Source organism: Rhinopithecus roxellana, chromosome 17, assembly GCF_007565055.1.
Source record: "Rhinopithecus roxellana isolate Shanxi Qingling chromosome 17, ASM756505v1, whole genome shotgun sequence".
NCBI classification, from domain to species: domain Eukaryota; kingdom Metazoa; phylum Chordata; class Mammalia; order Primates; family Cercopithecidae; genus Rhinopithecus; species Rhinopithecus roxellana.
In genome coordinates this window covers 1,329,592-1,349,452 of record NC_044565.1, presented here as the reverse complement: position 1 = coordinate 1,349,452, position 19,861 = coordinate 1,329,592, and the positions used below count along the sequence as shown (strand labels likewise).

The 19,861-nt window shown below is 46.9% G+C and overlaps 1 protein-coding gene across 1 annotated transcript in view; it reads right to left on the bottom strand.

Annotated features, from left to right (window-relative positions):
- SH3RF3 (SH3 domain containing ring finger 3) overlaps positions 1-15,525 on the bottom strand; it is a 181,101-nt gene extending 165,576 nt beyond the window's left edge. Inside the window, 1 exon segment of the mRNA XM_030920461.1 lies at positions 15,454-15,525. Within this exon segment, the coding sequence (XP_030776321.1) occupies positions 15,454-15,465 (12 nt within the window). The 5' untranslated portion in view covers positions 15,466-15,525.
- Between the last annotated feature and the right edge of the window lie 4,336 nt (positions 15,526-19,861).

The following is a 19,861-nucleotide window of genomic DNA, read 5'->3' as shown; positions in this document are numbered from 1 at the left end:
GAGCTTCAGTGGCTGCCTGCTGACCTTAGGGGATCCGAGCTCCTCGGCACAGCAGCCGAGGTCCCCTAAGCTGGCCTCAGCACACCTGGCCAGCCATGGCAGACAGCGTCCTCAGTCACAAGAAGTCTGTGCTTCTGGAACCTAGAACCTGCAGGGTTTTGCAGACAGAGCTCCATGCTACTTCCTCTGCCCTTCTCACTCCCTCTGAAACCCACACTGCTCCCTCGTTACCAACTGTGCCCTCCTAATTCCATCAGCCACTCACCAGCCATCCTAACTCTATCAGCTACCTTCCTAATTCCTTCGCTTCTATGCCACCAAGGCCCCCAGGATGAGACTGTGCTGTTCACCCTGATGACCTCAGGACCCAGGAGTGTTCTCTCTGCATAGCAGGTCCCCTCTATGTGCTGTTAATTCAAAGGCACTCAGGTTAGTCCTGAGTCAGGCCTGGATGGGGATGCAGGGGGTAAAGTCAGAAAAGAAGTATCTGGGGCCAGGTATGGTGGCTCACGCCTATCATCTTAGCACTCCAGAAGGCTGAGGATGGAAAATCACTTCAGGCCAGGAGTTTAAGGCCAGCCTGGGAAACATACTGAGACCCTATCTCTAAAAAAAAAAAAAAAAGAAAGAAAGAATTTTTTTTTTTTAATAGCCAGACATTGTGGCAAGTACTTGTAGTCTCAGCTATTGGGAGGCTGAGGCAAGATGACTGAGTGAGCCTGGGAGTTCGAGGCTGCAGTGAGCAACGATCGTACCACTGCACTCCAGCCTGGGTGACAGAGCAAGACCCTGTGTCTAAGAACAAAAAAGGAAACCAGGGCAGGAGTAGGGCAGAAGCAGGGGCAGACTGGAGATTGTCCTCCTGGCCACCACTCCACAGGTGGTGACCCACCTGCTGGCCTCGAGTCTGGGACCGAGAGCATGACTCTCGGAGCAAGCAAGCTGTGAGAGCATGCGGGCTCCAGGTGGGGCCTGTTTGCCTTGCTGGCTGGTGAGCCAGGAGAAGAAGTGGAGAAGGGTAGGGGAGGAGAAGGCGGGAGAGAGAAGGCAAGAGACCCCCCCGTATCCCCATCTCAGACTGCCAGACTCAGATTTGACAGAGCAAAACCAAGAGGGGGAATGAATCTTTTTTTTTTTTTTTTAGATGGAGTCTCTCTCTGTCACCCAGGCTGGAGTGCAATGGCCGGATCTCAGCTCACTGCAAGCTCCACCTCCCGGGTTTATGCCATTCTCCTGCCTCCGCCTCCCGAGTAGCTGGGACTACAGGCACCCACCACCACACCCGGCTAATTTTTTTGTATTTTTTAGTAGAGACGGGGTTTCACCGTTTTAGCCAGGATGGTCTCGATCTCCTGACCTCGTGATCCGCCCGTCTCGGCCTCCCAAAGTGCTGGGACTACAGGCTTGAGCCACCGCGCCCGGCCAGGGAATGAATCTTTTTAAGATGCAGGACACATTTCTGAGGGAAAGAAAAAAAAAACAGTTAAGGAAGGTGCCGAGAGGCAGTTTATTTGGAGGAGCAGTAGCAGCCAGAAACTGGATCTCATCAGGAAATGCTCATATGGGTGACACCCGGCACCTCCAGAGTTTTTCATCTTCAATGCTCTTTATAAGATTAACTAATTAGTGCATGGAAGGGGCCTAGAGCAGGCAGATGCTATTATGGGGGAGAAAAGACTGCCGATTTCACGGCAGCAACCCGGAGGCCTCTATGTCCCAGCCTCCACACCCACCCAGGAGGGTGGGCAGCTGCTCCAGAGCCTGTTTGCTTTCTGCCCACAGACGCGTTGGCAAGAACTTCTCACGCTGTGGCGTGCTCCCCTTTAGAGGAATTTCATTCAAATATTGTCACTAAGCCGCCATTATTTGGGCTCAAGACATTAAGAAATAAAAGAAAAAGGGAAAACTCATCTGGGATGCCTACAGGACAATTAACACCAGCCACCCCTGCAAGGCATTAATAATAATTAAAACTTATAATGTCAATTTCATGGCCATTACTCAGATGTGGCACACACATCTTCCTCTGGGCTTAATGTCCTACCCGTGGAGACGCTGCTCACGTGGGCACAATGGCGCCATCTCTGGCTTCTACTGGAATCAGGCACGTGGCAGCAGGCTCTAATGAATGTGCTCCTGACAGCCCTGGGTGGGACTCTCAGGCAAGCCATACCCCTGGGCAAGGGCAGGTGCCAAAGCCGGCCTGCAGCGTGGGGAGGGCACGACCCCGACTGGCCTATTCCAGACCTCCCGGCAAGCTGGGGTGGACAGTGTGGAGCACTGGCTCCCTGTGTTTAAGACCCTAAGGATGCAATCTTTCCAGGAGAGCACTTGCCACGGCTCTCACTACCTGCTTTCAATGGAGGGCCTCCTCCACGGTTAGCCCATCAGGACAGATTCCCGCCTGTTTTGCTCACTGGTGGATCCCCCGCTGCTGGCCTGACACAGATCACACGCTCGATATATCTACTGAACGAATTAACACACAGATTAGCAAACCAGTCCCCTGGGACGGGGTCCTTGGCTCACAGCTTCTATCTGGCCCATTATTTTTCCCAAAATATGAGATTCACGGTCCATGTGACCCAAGATCCTGTTGCTAATAGCAGCTGGGCCTGGAGGAATGGGGAAAGTCCCATGGATGGCTGATGAGGAGTGGGGCATTCCAGCCAGAGGTTCAGCCCATGCAAAGGCCCGGAGTTACAGATGGACACAGGGCCTGCCCACGGGCAGTCTCCAGACCTGTATACCACAGCATGTGGCCAGCTGAAAAGTGTCAGGAAGATGAACACGTTCGTCCACAGGCCCTGAAGGGTGAGACCCTAATCGTACACACAGCAAGCACTGCAGGGTCTGATAATGCGGCAGAGACAGTTAATGATCCCCTGATACCCACTCTCTGCTTCTTTTGTCTGGGAGAATACTCCAAATTTCAACTGAGGTCAAGCTTCCAGCAGAAGCCTTCATTTTCCAGCCTTGCCTGCAGGCAGTCGTGGGTAGGTGTCCACATTTCTGTCCACGGAATGCAAGTCAAAGTGATTCCTGCACATTCTGGAGCATGTTTTATAATGACACGCATAAGGAAATCTGCCTTCCCACGGGCTGCATGGTAGATATGGTAGGGTGGGCCAGTTTTTCCATCAAACATTATGCTCAGAGCAAAGGGGGAAGAAATCTGGGTCTTGGGGTGACCTTGCAGAACATACCCCCAGACCATGAAGTAAGAAAAAGGAAACTCGATCTTATCTGAGCCATCACGTTTTGGGATCTTATTCACAGCTTAGCCTATATTCTGACTCATTCAGGAAGTCTCAGGTGTATTTACAATTTCTTTAGCTCGTAAGCATTTTTCAAGCCAAGGCATTGACTTTCATAGCACTGCTGAGGGTTATCATTTATGTGCTGTCATCTTTAAATAGCACTTTCAACTCAGAGACTCTCAGATTTAGAAAAGGCACGACTCTTGGCCTTACCTTAATTTAAATAATGTATTTACCAGAGTGTACCCCATCTTTCAGTTTATAGATTCATTCTGCGATGAAGAAGTGTGTTACTGTATCACACTACAACCAGAGGTTCCTAGGTTTTCGTTTTATAGATAATTATATTTCGAGTTCCTCTGTCCCTTTTTCTCACTCAAAGCTGCTTGTTGGTCCTTTTTCTTTCGTCCTCTCTTTTCTTCTGACAGTTTCGTCTTTTCCCATATTTGCATACTCATTCGTCCAAGAATTGATGAAGAATTGATGAAACAAGACAAAGGAGGAAAACACAACTTGCCCTTCACATACAGGGTGACGAGGCCACTGCTAAGCTGCTGTGTGGGATGCAACTGTGAAGACATAAATTGTCTACAGCCAAGAGCTTCCTGTAGCAGTTTCACGTTGCAGCCAAAATACAGAGGATTTAAAAGCAAATTTACTTTTCTTTTTTTCTTCCTTTTTTTTACTTTTCCCAGACTTTGTTGTGGCCTGTTTCCTTGTTGCATCAAAGCAGCGGTTAGGTCATCTGCAGTGGCCTTAGGAAGCACCTTTTGACAAAGTACCTTGGGCTTCGTTTTCCCATAAACCGGAGATAATCAAACCTGCCCTTCCATGCTTCTTAGTATGTGGAGAACAAAACTGATGATACGTAAAGAACTTTGTGTCTCTTAATGAAGAAGGAGCTATACAAAAAAAAGATCACTGACTACTTGCTGAGGCAAACAGATGTTCCAGGACATGGGTGCCAGGGCCAGGAAAGGCAGATGCTTCTAAGTGTAGAAAGTGGTCAGTGGTGATCCCTCCCCGTGCACTGCAGCAGAAGTCAGATGGGAGAACTGAGGACCACCCCTCCAGCATCTGCACACGTTCACTGAATAAGTGAATTCAGCAAAGAACCGATGCACAGTCCTTGGGTATAGACCCTCTCTTGCCCTCAGGGTTGAGGTATGTGCTTCTCTGGGTTCCAGCAGCACTGGGGCTCTCATCCCGACCTCGCCCCTTCCTGTCCTGAGCACCTCCTATGTGCCCGCTGCTCCTACCTCTACCTGCGAGATCCACAGGATCCTTACAGCAACCCTGTGAGCTTGGCCTTACATTTTCTGCACTTTACAGATAGGAAATTGGGGCACAGTGAGGTCCAGTAACTTGCCCAAGGTCCAAGAGGCAGGACTGGACCCAGGTGGTCTGACCTCTCAGCCTGTGCACTGCTGGCTACACACATCACCTCCTCAAAGTAACACAGCCATTATTTAGCTGCTGCTCCCCACCAGACACTCCTGATAGCTGATTACTGCTCACAGGACCCCTGTGAAATAGGAATTATGGTCCTTTTATAAGTGAGAAAAATGCAGCAAGGTGGGCAAATTCCTCAGCATCACAGAGCGTGGAATCGGGCAACCAGCTTCCAACCACCTGCCTCCTCCTCACTCCCCTAAAAGGTGAGGGAAGCCTCTGTGGAGCCCTGATAATTGTTTAATTATGGAAGGAAAAGGGCAGCTGTGGGTCGGTCATCCATTAGGCCAGGAGGGTCCAGATCTGTTTATATTTATCCAGTTCGGAGATGCATTGCTCACTTCCTCACTTTCTGGGAAGACAGGTCCCACACTGTGAGCTGGTATTTGCAGCGTTCTAGGCATGTTCTGATAATGTGCACTTGAGCAAGTCCCCAGCAACCACCAGGCACCTTGAAAAGTGCTCCTGTGATCCCTCCCAGGGAACAAAGGCCTCACTACCTGCAACCCCTGCAGCCCCACCTAGGCACCCTCCAGGACCTGCATCCAGCTGATTTCTGGCCAGCCCCATCTCTCACCTTTCAACTGGCCCTTTGGGCAGCACACTCACCAGGGCCTCCTTCGTGGGTGGCCTCGGGTCAGCGGGGCCTTGCACTGGGGACCTGGATCTCCAGCCACCTCAGAAGACCAAGAGGACAGGAGGGAAACAAAAGAGGGGACTAAAGGCAGAGGATTCCTTGTAGGTCCTTATTTCAACCCAAACCAACCACCACACCATCTTTATATACATTTTTCACATCATTATTTTCATGTTACCCCTCATCCCCCCCCCCCCAAAAAGTTGACCCTTGAACCAACATGGGTTTAAACTGCAAGGGTCTACTTACACATGGATTTTTTTCAATAAGTTATACTGTATGAGTGTGCCCCCGTCCTCTGCCTCCCGTCCACCTCCTCTACCTTTTCTTTGCCTGAGACAGCAAAGCTAACCCCTCCTCCCCCTCCTCAGCCTACACAACGTGAAGATGATGAAAATGAAGACCTTTATGATGATTCACTTCCACTTAATGAGTAGTAAATATATTTTCTCTTCCTTACAGTTTTTTAAATAACATTTTCTTTTCTCTAGCTTGCTTTATTGTAAGAACACAGTATATAATGTATAGTTCTTCCAAGGTATGTGTCAATCAACTGTGTGTGTTATCAGTAAGGCTTCTGGTCAATAGTAAGCTCTTAGGGGTTGAGTTTGGGGGAGCTAAAAGTTACATGCAAGACTGGGCGCAGAGGCTCAGGCACTTTGGGAGGCCGAGGCGGGTGGATCACGTGAGGTCAGGAGCTCGAAACCACCCTGGCCAACATGGTGAAACTCCATCTCTACTAAAAATACAAAAATTAGTAGGGCATGCGATCATGCCCATAGTCCCAGCCACTTTCAAAGCTGAGGCAGGAGAATTGCCTGAACCCGGGAGACAGAGGATGCCGTGAGCCGAGATTGTACCACTGCACTCCAGCCTGGGCGACAGAGTGAGGCTGTCTCAAAAAAAAAAAAAAAAAAAGTTACACGCAGGTTTTTGACTGTGCTGGGGGCTGTTGCCCTAACTCCCGCATTGTTCAAGGGTCAAGTGTAACACAAAAAGGTAAGAAAAAATAAAGTATCTGTGAGCATCTATGTAAAAAAATTAAGTTTCCCTAAGAATCCAGCTTGAATGACAAAGGCAGGTGACCTGTGTTAGAATTGGGTCCCCAGCACTTGAGGAGTTTTCAGGGTGGCCATGAAGCTTCTTGCTGAAGAGCTCAATTCTGCCACATCCTGCCTGCCCCGTGCTTCAGTTTCTGTACCTCCAAGATAAGCGTGCTAAGTATCTGTCTCACAGGTATCCTAAATGTGAGATCGAATGAGTTAATACAGATGAGTTACTCGTAACAGAGACTGGCACACCGTTAAGTACCAAAGGATGGTCTCCTGTTAGTAGCGAACAACTTGCAACTGGGGAAGCTACCAGACAGCAGCACACAGCGTGTTTACTGAAGTTCTCCACATCACATGACACACAGACTGGCAAGCTCCATCCAAAACAGAAAGAGGCCAAGTGCGGTCGGTCGCTCATGCCCGTAATCCCAACACTTTGGGAGGCCGCGGCAGGCACATCACTTGAACTCAGGAGTTCCAGACCAGCCAGGGTAACATGGCGAAATCCCATCGCTACAAAAAAAAAAAAAAAAAAAAAAAAAAAAAAAAATTAGCCAGGCGTGGTGGTGCATGCCTGTAGTCCCAGCTACTCGGGAGGCTGAGGTGGGAGGATCACTTGAGCCCAGCAGGTTGAGGCTGCAGTGAACAAGCTATGATTATGCCACTGCACTCCAGTTTGGGTGACAGAGTGAGACCCTGTCCCCCCCCGCCCAAAAAAAAAAAAAAGGAGGCCTTAGCAAAACAAACTTGACCACCAAGATAACCCACCTGGTAGCATATGGCATATGCTGATAGCATATGGCACAGCCATTCAAGAAGGTCCTAAGAAGGAAGGTTCTTCCACCAACAGATGATGGACTTCCTAGCAAATGTGCTAAAGGCTCGGGGAAGCTCCACAGACCTCTTGGGCAGGGTGGAAACGCTAGGGTGACCCCGTGACCAGGGGTGCCTCCAGGACACCCGCCCTCGCCTGTACAGTCCCTTATCAGCATTTGAGGAAAACATTTTGCCATATGTGAGGGGATGGCCACGGTGCAAGACGCCGGGGACACCACACACAGGAGGACCTAGCCTTGGGTGCAGAGAAGTTACATGACAGATGGGAGCAGGGCCACGATGGGGCCAGCAGCCCCAAGCGCCCTGCACTCAGGGTTCCTGGAAGCCCTGCTGTGGGGAGAGAGGAGAGGGTCCCAGAACAAGGGAGCCCAAGCTCTTACCTCTCAATACAGATAGGTCCAGAGGCTTTTACAAATCTTTAAATCATGTGGCCAACCTCAGGAAAAAATCACCCAGTGAGTCAGTTCGTACCTCCCTCTCTAGGAAGGCATTTAAGATACATAACACAAAAACGTGAAAACTACAAGTCCTGAATTTACATTTAGGATACTCAATAGGGTTTGCTATCATATTAAAAAATGTTAAGCCTGAATCAAAGCATACCTAATGGTTTGGGCTTATTTCACGTAGATATTGCATTTGCCTGCTTTACACTAATTCTGTAATTTGCTGCCCATAGAGGATGAATGAGGTCCAGCTGTCAGGGATGCAGACTGCCCTTGGCCCTGGGACAGGAGGAACTGAGCAGAATTCTTCACTGCACCAGGCGCTGATGGATATGGTTGGAGCAGGAGAGGGTCCCTTGGCATCCCATTTCCATGTTGATTTATAGAAATCCTTAACTCCAGATATTTAGTTACAAAACGCTCTGTCAACTTTGTAATGGAAATCTCCACAAAATTGGATGTTGCAGTTGCTTTTATAGACTTAAGGTGAACTTCATAAATAACTTACTAATGCAAATAGTCTCAATGCAGAGAAACAAACAAACGTTCTCCTGGGTCGCTGCAAAGAGCATGTGCCTCAACGTGCTGGAATCATCCTCCTCCCTTGGAAACCAGTTCCTTCGAGAGCAGCCTGCAGGGTACACGAGGCCTCACAGTGAGCTCTCAGCACGCGCTAGCCGTGGGCACGCCAGGACATTTGTTTGTACTCAAGGGAGAATCTTACTGGTGGCAGCTTCCCTTCCAAATGTATTTTGCATGCTAGTGAGTCAATCCGGTTATTTTCTGTTCTATCTGTGAGAAATTCGTTCTTGAAGACTTCACGCTTTAATGTGACTTTGTAAACTCATTTTAAAGTAAAAATGGGTCTTTGGTTGTCATTTTACCTAGTCCAGAGAACAAGACGGCCTTCCCAGCATGGCACCTCTTCCTCAGTGAGGGAGAATCCTTCTCCTGCAGGCCAGCTTCTGGGCAAGTGGTGATTTTTGAACTTCCTAAAGTAGTAAGTATTTCTGACCTTCTTAAGATATTAAATATTTTTGAACTTCCTAAAATATTAAAGAGCCTACTAGGCCTGCCTGAATTTTCACAACGTAGGGAGAGGAATACCTTCTACGCTAAAGCTTTTCCTGATGGGTTCCAGATGTTGCCAGTCACTTAAATCAACCCGAATGTCTTGACAACATTGTGCTCTGAGTCTCACCCACATATCCCACTCCCAGCCCCCAAGTGCCTTTTTATGTTGAGTTGCTTCATTCATAAATACATCTTTCACATTCCTTTTATGCTTTCAGGTTTTCTAAGCATTTTCATAGGCTTTATTTAACTTTCATTCTCATCCTCTCTACAGCCGCGTAAGGTGGGAAGTGGTTTTAGGACATTTATGCAGTTAGTCAGCAAATCGGAATGAGTGCCCGTTACTTGTGGGGTGTGGTTCTGGCATGGGGTTTGGGAGTGAACAAAACACTCAGAGGTCCCCACCCGGGTGGAGTTTATGTTCCAGCCGGGGGGCAGCAACAAAACATACAAATAAGTAAAATCTAGAGAATATCAGAAAGTGGTTAAGCGTTAAGGGGACACATAAACCAGAGGAGGGGACATGAACGCTGGGACGGGGATAGGGTGAAATCTTAGAACATCATCACCGAGAAGGTAACTGAGCGACACGTGGATGAGCGAGGGCTAGTGGATGAGCATGTCCCAGCCCTGAAGGGCATGGGGGGCACTAGAGGAGCAGAGAGGAGGCGGTGTGCGGAGGAGGCACGGGCTTCCCAGGATTGGGGCTGTGGAAGGGCTGGAACAGACCAGCAGAGACTCAGAAGGAAATAAATGTCATTGAGAGTTTTCAATGTGGAAACTGAGGCATGGGGAGAGGATAAAGAAACACCTGAGAAAACATGCTAAAAAGAGCCGTTCTCGTGTGGGACGGGTGATGGGCTGTGCCCCACAGTCCCCACAGCTGCTCCTCTGAGGTGTGTAGGCCCGGAAACTCTAGATCAGGAGCAAGGAAAGGGTAACACCCAAGGATGCTGCAAAACGTCCTGACGAATCTACTCCAAGAGCAGGAAATGTTCGGTTTTGAAGAAGGGAATGGTATTACCACGATGATCCTAGGCAGAAACCAAACCGTGTCTTCAGTGATCAGGGAGGACATGTGAGTCACCAACGCGGTGATGTAAATCGCTTTCTCAGAGCCTCGCACCAGGACGCACGGCCTGGGAAGGCACGCAAAGAGTTAAAAGCAGAACCTTTCCAAGAAGGTCAGCCTAAAAAGCAAAGAGGAAGGGACTCAGGGGCTTCTCAATAAAAACGCTGGGTTCCGCCAATATGCAGTCCACCTGTCTCGGAAGTGCTATTGAGGGGAGCAAGTGGCACCTAACATTCTAGTTGGAGAAGGAGAGAGAAACAGAGGCAGGAACAAACTCTTTCAGCAGCCTCCACGACCCATCACCTCCTGTTCTCACGAGTTGAAGAGGCACATTTTGCAGCTTTTTCTCCGTGTCTATGTGTCACTTTTCCCTCACATCTGCATTATTACAAAGCGTGACTTCCTGTCACCATGCCGCCATCCCCCATTGGAATCAGCGCAGGGGACACCGTGGCTGCCTCACTCCATCCCTGTCATCCCCAGAGTGGGTGGGGGTTCCCCTGCTGGCTGGCACCACTAGTACCCTTCCTTTAGCCAACCCACTCTGTGCCCTTACTGCCAGAAAAGTCAGCAGGGTTCTGGACCAACAGGAAGCCAAGACACCCACACGGCTTTGTTTCCTATGGGAGGTACCCTGATAATGAGGTGGTCTTTATTTTTTTTTAATATATATATATGTTTTTGAGGCAAGGTCCCACTCTGTCACCCAGGCTGAAGTGCAGTGGTGTGATCATGGCTCACTCAGCCTCGACTTCCCGGGCTCAGGCAATCCTCCCACCTCAGCCTCTCAAGTAGCTGAGACTGCAGGTACATGCCACCACACCGGGCTAATTTTTTCTATTTTTTGTAGGAATGGGATCTCACTATATTATAGCCCAGGCTGAACTTCTGGGCTCAAGCAATCCTCCCACCTTGGCCTCCCAAAATGCTGGAATTACAGGCGTGAGCCACTGAACCTGGTTTTGAGGTGGTCTTTAAATGCAGAATTATCTGTGATTTGAGGAAGCAACTGGACTTTCCTAAAGTCTTAGAAACCTGCCTGCCTCCTTAAAAATTTAAAACATTACCACTTGTCAGAAAGTACTCTGAACATGTCCCCATTATTAATTCTTCTGAACTTCATAGCAACCTTAGGAGACAAGTATTATTTTTGGTGATATCATTGTTATATCATCATAATTATAATTATTAATATTATTATAATGGAGACATTATTATCTCCACATTATCTCCATTTTACAGTGGAGGAAACTAAGTCACACAGAGGTTAATTAATGTGCTCAAGGTCATGCTGCCAATATGTGGCAGAGCTGGGATTTAAACCCTGGCAGTTTGGTTTCAGAGTTTGTGCCCTTATCTTCTATGCCAGCAGTCAGCAAACTTTGTCTCTAGTGGAGTGAGGCGGCTTTGCAGGCCATCAGTGTTAGCTGTAACTATTCAGCTCTGCCACTGTAGCAGCCAGAGCTCCATAGATTCCATGTAAATTAGTGGGTGCAATTGTGTTCCAATAGAACTTTACTTACAAAAACAGATGGGAGGATGCTATGTGTGAAACCTCACTTTGTATACTGTAAAATGTGATCTCAAGTCCAGGATGACTGACCAAGGTTAGGCTTGTTTTATTGTGTGTTTTTAAAAGCAAGAATCTCAATGGATTCACTTTCTTAACATCTGATGCCAAAACCAAAACATCACATTGATCACATTCAGTTTCTTGTGCATTTCAGCAATGAATATATCCAGCAAGGGTAGGCTAGGGCTTTTTTAAAAGGTGAAACTCATCACCCTGAACTTGAATTCTCAACTGCAGGCAGGAGAATGCCTGAACCTGACAGATACAGATAAGTCCATCATTCCTTTCCAAGGTGCAGGCCTGGTGCTGTCACGAGCAGTATCAACCCTGGGACGTGAACTAGGGCTGGAAACTGAGGTCTCTCCTGGAACGCACTGAGGCAGCACTGGAGCTGCAGAGCACCAGGCAGTGAGCAGCTCTGCACTCACGCACATTCCCCATCCCAGGCTGCTGAAGAGGAATACATGACCCAGCAGGCTAGGCTGTCTTCTGCATCCTGCTGATGTTGGGACCACCAAGGTCTCACTGTCACAGTTTATTTCCTCCCATCAAAACAGCTCAAAGGAATCCATTGGTTTCTGATCATTCATTCTATAAGGCAATAAACACTTCAACACTTTTGGGAGGACACAATTGACATGCCGTGCACATTAAAAAGGGTGATTCCGAGTCTTATTTCTCACCACCCACACTAGCACCTGTGCCTCTCTGCACACTAACCCTGGAGGCGGGGTGGCTGCTCCTGGATATGCCCTGTAGGAAGCTCGGTAGGAATCGCTCAGAAGGGTGACTCATCGCCCCATCCTTTCCCGCCTGGCAAATTAGAGGATGTTCCACCCATGGGGCAGTCCCGGCTTCCTTAGCACAGCACGGTGAGCTAAGAAAGGCAGAACTGTCTAGTCCAGGGAGGGCTGAACTGCAGGGAGCTCGGGACAGGAGAAAGCTCTGTTCCTTACACATCCTGGGACCCCTTAGGGGCAGAGGCAGACACGGAGCCTTGTGCTGCTCCTGCTGCACTCAGCCTCAAGCCCATCCAGGAAGACCTGCACCCAGCTCGGGGTGCTGGAGGAGTCGCGGGAGCGTCAGAGCTGAGCTACAGGTTGAGAAGGAAGGAGCAAGTGCAGCACCCCTGGGTGCAATTCTCAGAACACAGAATCAGGAGGAAGAGCTCTCTCAGGGGAGTTGGGGTGCCAGGGGGAAACAGGCAAATCAGCAGGTTGCTTCTACCCTGAACTCAGAGAGGCAAGACAGTCTGTTAGGGGTCCCACAGGGCAGCTTGCAGAGGGCTCCAGGCCGCAGACGCTTCCCTCTCATGGGTAAAGCACCTCTCTGGTGCTGTTTACCAGTAGCCTTGGCCAGTGTCTATGCTAAAGAGAAGCACCCAAAGGACTGGCAAACACATGCAGTCTTCTCTCTTTAGCTAAAGCAGAAAGGCACAAATTTCTGGTAACCGCTGCTCCCAGGCTCAGCCGGCATCCACGACTAGTCACAGACAGTCACAGCACCAAGAAGATGCACCAGAGGATCCACCAGGTGCTGAGGGTGCAGGCACACTCCTCCAGAGAGGCAGGGGTCTGCAGCTCCTCTGGTGAGGGGTCTCTCCTCAGGGGAGACCCCAGGGGCATTACACGGTGCCCCCGGCAAAGATCTGAACACGAGCCTTTTAAAAAATGATATTCATATTATATTCATTCAGTCACCAAGTATTTATTGTCCACCTAATATGTGCCAGACATGGTTCTAGGAACTAACGAAACAGATAAAGAAAATAGAAACAAAATAGATAAAAACATCTCTACCTTAAGGGAGCATACACTTTAGAAGGGGACAGAGACATACACAAACTATTAAAAATACGCAGTATAGTGAAGACCATAAGTACTCCAGAGAAAATACATCCAGAAGGGGACTGGAAGTGGGGTGGGGGTTGCAATTTTAAATTCAGGAGGGTGAGAAAGAGCCTGAAGGAGGAGAGTGGGGAGCCCCGAGGTTTTGGGAGAAAGTGCTCCTGGCATGGAGAAGTTGCAAACCTGGTTAAGGCCCCAGTTCTCACACTCCAATCAGTTCATGATGCAAAACAAGGGGAGGGAGCGAAGTGGAGAGGAGGGAGACAGGAAAACAGGCCAGGTGGCTGTTAATTGATTGCAAATGAGGAACTCATTTGATGGCCAATTCCTGAATCTTGCTCTGGCACCCAGCCCTGCGGGACAGGCGGGTGGGGGTCTGTACACAATATCAGGAAATTTCAGCTTCAAGAAATAAGACACCCAGCATTCCCCACGCTCCAGGAAACAGATCCAAAAGTGAAGGATGGGGAAGAATGAAACTGCCTTCGAGTTTATCTCCTGGCCATCTTGGAAAGACCTTTTGCTATGCTGGAAGGAAAAGCTGAGAAGTCCTTTTTAGATTTTGGGCGAAAGCCAACAGATACTACAATAACTCCAAACACCTGGCTTTTCATATGGACTTAGACCATGAACTAATGCATGGCACAACCTTTATTCAACACACACTTGCTGGGGACCTCCAATGCACACACTGTGCAAGGTGCCAGACACAGATGAGTAACTCGTAGACCCTTTCCAGGGGAATCAGTCCCTTAAGAGGGATCCTGCTTATTGAAGAAACCCAGGGTGAGAGGACATACACCTCTTTAGGAGAGTGTGGGGAAAGATGGTGTCCAGTTGTGTATCTGTGTATATATCTGAAGAATCTTTCTCCACCCATCTCTCCATTTATTTGTTTATTCATCCATCCATCCATCCATCCATCCATCCATCCATCCATCATCCCTCAATCTATCATCTCTCCCTTCTGACTCTCCCTCCATCCATCCACCACACCTCTATTGATCCACCATGCATCCATCCATCCACTCATGCAAACAGTGACTATCTTGTCTGTGCCAGGCCTCTGTGAGGTATCAGAGATCTAACAATACCGGGGGGACACCACCTTCCTCACAAAGTTCGTAAGGACGATGGGATGTTTATTTAGAGTCATAATATATAGAACACACATGACTAAGGAAAAATCAACAGGATAAAAGTCTTGGATAATTCTGAGATACGCCAAGAAGAGGAAAAAAAAAAAAAAAAAAAAGAAGGAAGAGACAGAGACAGATAGGCACAAGAGAAGAATTTTGCCATTTTTCTTTTAGTTTCGCAATAACATCTGAAATGCAAACCAAAATTGAGGAAAAGGCAACATTCTTCTTTCTGTAACCCACAGAGTTGGGGAGACTTAACCACACATTCCAGTGGGACAGACACTGGGCAGAAGACATTCCTTCCAGCATGTTCCCTCCGAGTATCTCACAGCTGCCCCAGAGTGGGAGCAAAGGGAAGGTATGCCCATGTTACATACATTTCATTACACGTTTTAAACTTTTAAACCATTTGCTCCACTTCGATGAAATTCAATGTTTTTTTAAGGGCCAGGAACGTTGACTTTTTCTGCTCAACATTCTCTCAACGCTAGTCAAACTGTCACCATGACTAGTGGTCCAAGAACCCATTGAAGAAACTTGCAGTTTATCTGCACCTAAAGTTAAGAGGTTCTGCAGAGAGACTTTTGGAAACCATTCACATTCATATAACTTTTATTTCTCTCCTATGCAGTTCCAAACCTTACAAAACTGGCTGAAGCTGGGTTGAAGGTGGGCTGGGCCTCTGTAAGAAAAGGTATCTCCAGCCTCGTTTGTGTCACACTCCTGCAATTCATTTCACCTTCCTCCTGCTTTCTTACTTCTTGGCTCTAAATCAAGCTGAGCACTGCCCTCTTGCAGCCTCTGGAACTGTGCAAATCTCTCTGCTAAAGTGTCCTCCCCTGAGGGAGGCCTGTCTGCTCCAGACTTACCATCAGCCTTCCACCTCTGAAACTTGCTGCAGGAAGGCTGCACCCCAAGGCAGGGAAAGGAGAATAGGGGGATGTGTTCAATTGTTCTCCAGCCAGCACAGAGGGAAAGGCACCGCTCCAGCCATGGCCTCTGGAACCATTTGAAGCCACTGATTTACATCTCATTGAAAAAGTCTTGGTGAATAACCCCACCTGCAGGTCCATTTGATTCTTTGGGGCCTGACGTATTCCTCATGTGGATTTGCTCTCAATGCAAAAGTCCTTTCCTCTCATGAGTTGTGTTTTTTTTCCAAATCTCCAGGACGTTTCTCAGATGGAGAGATTTAGAAGCAATCAACCAGGCCTCATGGGGTCTGGTCAGAGACTGGGCCTGGTAATTGGGAAAACCAGGAGAAGACTGAGGGTAGAGGGAACACCAAACAAATGCGCAGAGAAACCACGTTAGAGAAACCAATGTAGGAGACGGGGACATTTAGACACGAAAGAGTAAGAAAAGGAAGAGATACGTATTCCCAGAAGAAATGTGAGAGGATTCCAGGCCACTGGACTAAGATGACTGCCTCTGTGGACACATGGCCAATTCCTCAAGAAGACCACAGAGCAGCCACCAGGTCGTGGGAGGAAGGACGTGGCCAAGCTTGTCATGACTACCCTGTTAACAACCCCAGGGAAGCCTCAGCTCTCAGCCCTGCTCAAAGCCTGGAGAAGGGAACTAGGAGTCCAGGGATACATTTGACACTCAGTCATTCTACCTCTGGATAACACTGTGTTCAGGTGAAATATTTTCATGTCCCTGCCACCAAAGTGGTCATGAACTGCTATGGTTCACACACATAAATATGGGGGTGAGGAGGACCATACTGACAGATCACAGGACACGGTGATGACCAGAAGCCTACAATGGTGAATGGCATCATCCCACACTGCTTCTGGAATTCCCTTCCTATATCAGTACCACGACCTAGGCATCCTGGCTCACCTGAAACGCTAGATTGCAAAGTACAAAGATGATTCTGAATGCACTGTTGAAATCAGAGGCTCACAGCCCCACCTAGAAAGTGTTCTTGGAAAAACAAACATATGTGTAAACGAATAAATCTAGCCAAGTCCTCAGATGTCACTACCAGTCTACAGGAAATACAGGGAATGGAGGAACAGGGGAGACAGCACCACGAGAATGCAGCCCACACAGTCAAGGGTGGGCAGCTCTGCAGGGCAAGGGACTAGGTTCTTCAACAAATTAATGGAATGAAGAAAATAGGTGGAAAAGAGTAGGAACTACCAGAAATAGAAAGAAGTAAGAGAGATGGAATCCTATGCCATGGGTGGACCTTATTTGAATCCAGGTTTGAACAAAACCACCATGAAAAGACATTTTAGAGACTATGAGGGAAATCCACACATGGACTAATATTAGGCAACTACTGTTAATTCTGACAGTGTGACAATGGTTTGGGTGGTTTTTTTTGTTTTAAGACTACATCTGTTGGTAATACATACTGAAATATTTAAGGATAAAATAATATGATGTCTGGGATTTTCCTTGAAAGATTCCCCAAAAAACAAAAACAGTAGAGGGACATATGGAATAAGCTTGGCACCATGTTGACAGCTGCTGATGCTGGCTATCGCCCAACACAGGGTCATTGTCCTAGACCCTGCATGATTATGTAAGTTTGAATAACAAGAAAAAGAAATGAACTGCTAAACTGACACCAAAGGAAGGTTTGTGCAAAGGGCAAACATGACAACAGGAACACTGGGAAGTGGTATATGTAAAAGTCAACTGCTTTTCTACCTACCATGCACAAGTAGTTAAAATATATAATTAAAATTACTTTATATTTTTGTTGTTATTTTAAGTGGTACTAGATAGAAATTTAACCAAACATGTACATTCCCTTTATGGAGGATATTATGCAATTTTACTAAGAGACATTAAAGATGGCCTAAATACATTGCAAGAAGTATGATGTTCTTGAGTAAGAGGATTCAGAAAAGCTGTAATTTTCTCCCAACTTGATGTATAGTTCAAATGCATTTCCAATTTAAATCTCAATGGGATTTTGAAGTACTTGACAAAGTACCTGACAAATTGATTTAAAATGTATGTGGAAGAGTGAAAGTCCTTGCCCTGCTAGATATCAAGGCTTTAAATAAATTACAGTAATTACAAAAGTATAGTTGAATCAAGAAGAGACAAATAGACTGACGGAACTGAAGGGAGGATCCACACACAAAAACATGTGCAGACGATGTGATTTACCAGTAGCAGGGAAAAGCTGGCTGTTTAATCAATGGTGTTGGCAAGTTAGGTTATCTACATGGAAAAAGAAATTGTCCTCCACCTCATCCTATATACAATATTATTTCTAGCTGAATTAATGTCTTAAATGTGAAAAGCAAAACTGTAAAACTTTTAGAAGTTAATAAAAAGCTCCAGGGTAGGAAACGATTTTTAAATAAGACACAAAACACTGACCATAAAAGAAAATTTGTTCAGTTGAACAACATTTAAATGTTTTTTAAACCTTCTATTTATCATAGGACATTAAATACAAAGGATAAAGACAATCCATAAACAGAAGATATTAACAACACATTTCAGAAACAAGGTATTAGCATCCAAAATATGTCAATAACCCAGCAGTTGAATTGGAACCGAATGGTAGAGCCAGCATGCTCAGGTGTGAGCCCCTGCTCTGTCCTCACCTGCTGGGGAACACTGGGCCAGTGGCTGCGTGCACTTACGGATACTCACCCGTGAGATAGGCATCCCCCTAAGAAAACCTACTTTATTGGGAAGGACTCAAACAGTTACTATATCCAGAACCACTTAGAACAGTGACAGTAAACACCAGGTAAGTACTACCCATCTATCTTCAAGAACACATAGATCTTTCAAGAAAAAGATAAGTTAACTCAAACAGGCGTTGTAGAAAAGACTGTGAACACAAATGGTCCCCAAAGACCTGAAAAGTGACTCAACAGCATTGGTAATCAGAGAACTGCAAATTAAACCACAATGAGATGCCATTTCACACCCACCAGATTGGCAAAATTTTAAAAGTCTGGCAAGAGCAAGTGTCGGCAAGGGTGCAGAAGGAAACGTCTCTCACCACTGCTGGTAGGAGTGCAAAGTGCTGCCTGATCGCCAAGCTATCCTGTTCCAAAGAACATAGTATTCTCCAGGGTAAGGATGTACTTCTAGATGAACATTAAAAAAAGAAGAAGAAGAACTGAAATATCCATTAACTGTGAAGTAGATAGTGTGCGATATACTCAGATCATGAAAAACTGTACATTATGTTAAAAAAAACAAATGAGTGACATCTATGGACATCAACATGGCTGATTCCTTGTTGGGTGGAAGAAGCAAGTTACAGAAAGACACATTCTGAGGCTAAATCTGTAATATTTAGCACCAAGCACAGGTAGATAAAATCAAATAAACAATGTAGAGACACATTATGTATATGTCCTTAAATGTCTTACCACTGTGGAGAAAAGGTGGCGTACGCTGAAGATACCACCTGGAGAGCCTCTAGGTCTCCATATGTGTTAGGCTGATGGTAGATGTACTAATGTTTGTTGTATTTGTTCTTCTTTAAACATGGCATACACTTTATGGTTCACAGTGAAAATATCATTAAAAATAAAGCAGAAAGACTATTCATTTTTAATGGAAACACCATGTATACTTTCAACCCTCTCTGAACTTTTTCCCAGGAGTGATTTGGAACAAAGGGAGGTGTGGTCCCTACTCTGGCCAGCATCTTTGCCCTGCAGTAAAACAAGGAGGGTGCAGCAGGCACCTGAACCCCTACACACTACTCCAGGCTGGCAGAGTCTGCAGGACATTCCAAGAACATGTAGGGATGCCTGGCTTGGAAACCAAGAGATGAGTGGGCATATAGAAAAGAACCTTCTAGTGATCAGTGCTGAGAATGGAACAGGCTGCTTTGGGAAGTGGTGAGTTCTGTAACTGTTTTGGATTAAAGTAGACTCAGAGAAGCCATATTGAGGGATGCTGTAAAGGGACTGATTGCACTGGGGGAAGTGGGAAACCAAGAAATGAAATGATATGCTGCGCATGGTGGCACATGCCTGTAGTCCCAGCTACTCAGGAGGCTGAAGTGGGAGGACTGCTAGAGCCCAGGAGTTTGAGGTTACAGTGAGCCATGATCACACCACTGCACTCCAGCCCGAGTGACAGAGCAAGACTTGGTCTCAAAAAAAAAAAAAAAAAAAAAAAAGAAAAAGAAAAAAGAAATTAAATGGCAGTCTCTGAAATCTACTGCACTCCTGAGATTCTACGATTTCTTGGCTTGCTCTGTGTAAACCGACTCACCTTGACTCCAGCCATGCCAGCTGGAGGGATGAAGTAAGACACCGATCTTCGCAGAAAATTAAAGACCAGTGAGTTGTTTCCGAGCACTGCAGAGGAAATGTGGCCAAGGGACCCCTCCCTGACCTCTTGGGCCTTGTCAGAGCCATAGCATCCTCCCTTCTAGCCTCTAGGAAAAACAAGACACAAAAACCACACACATTTTAAAAACATCTCTTATGCAAGCCAAAGGCCTGTCCCAGAACAGACTTT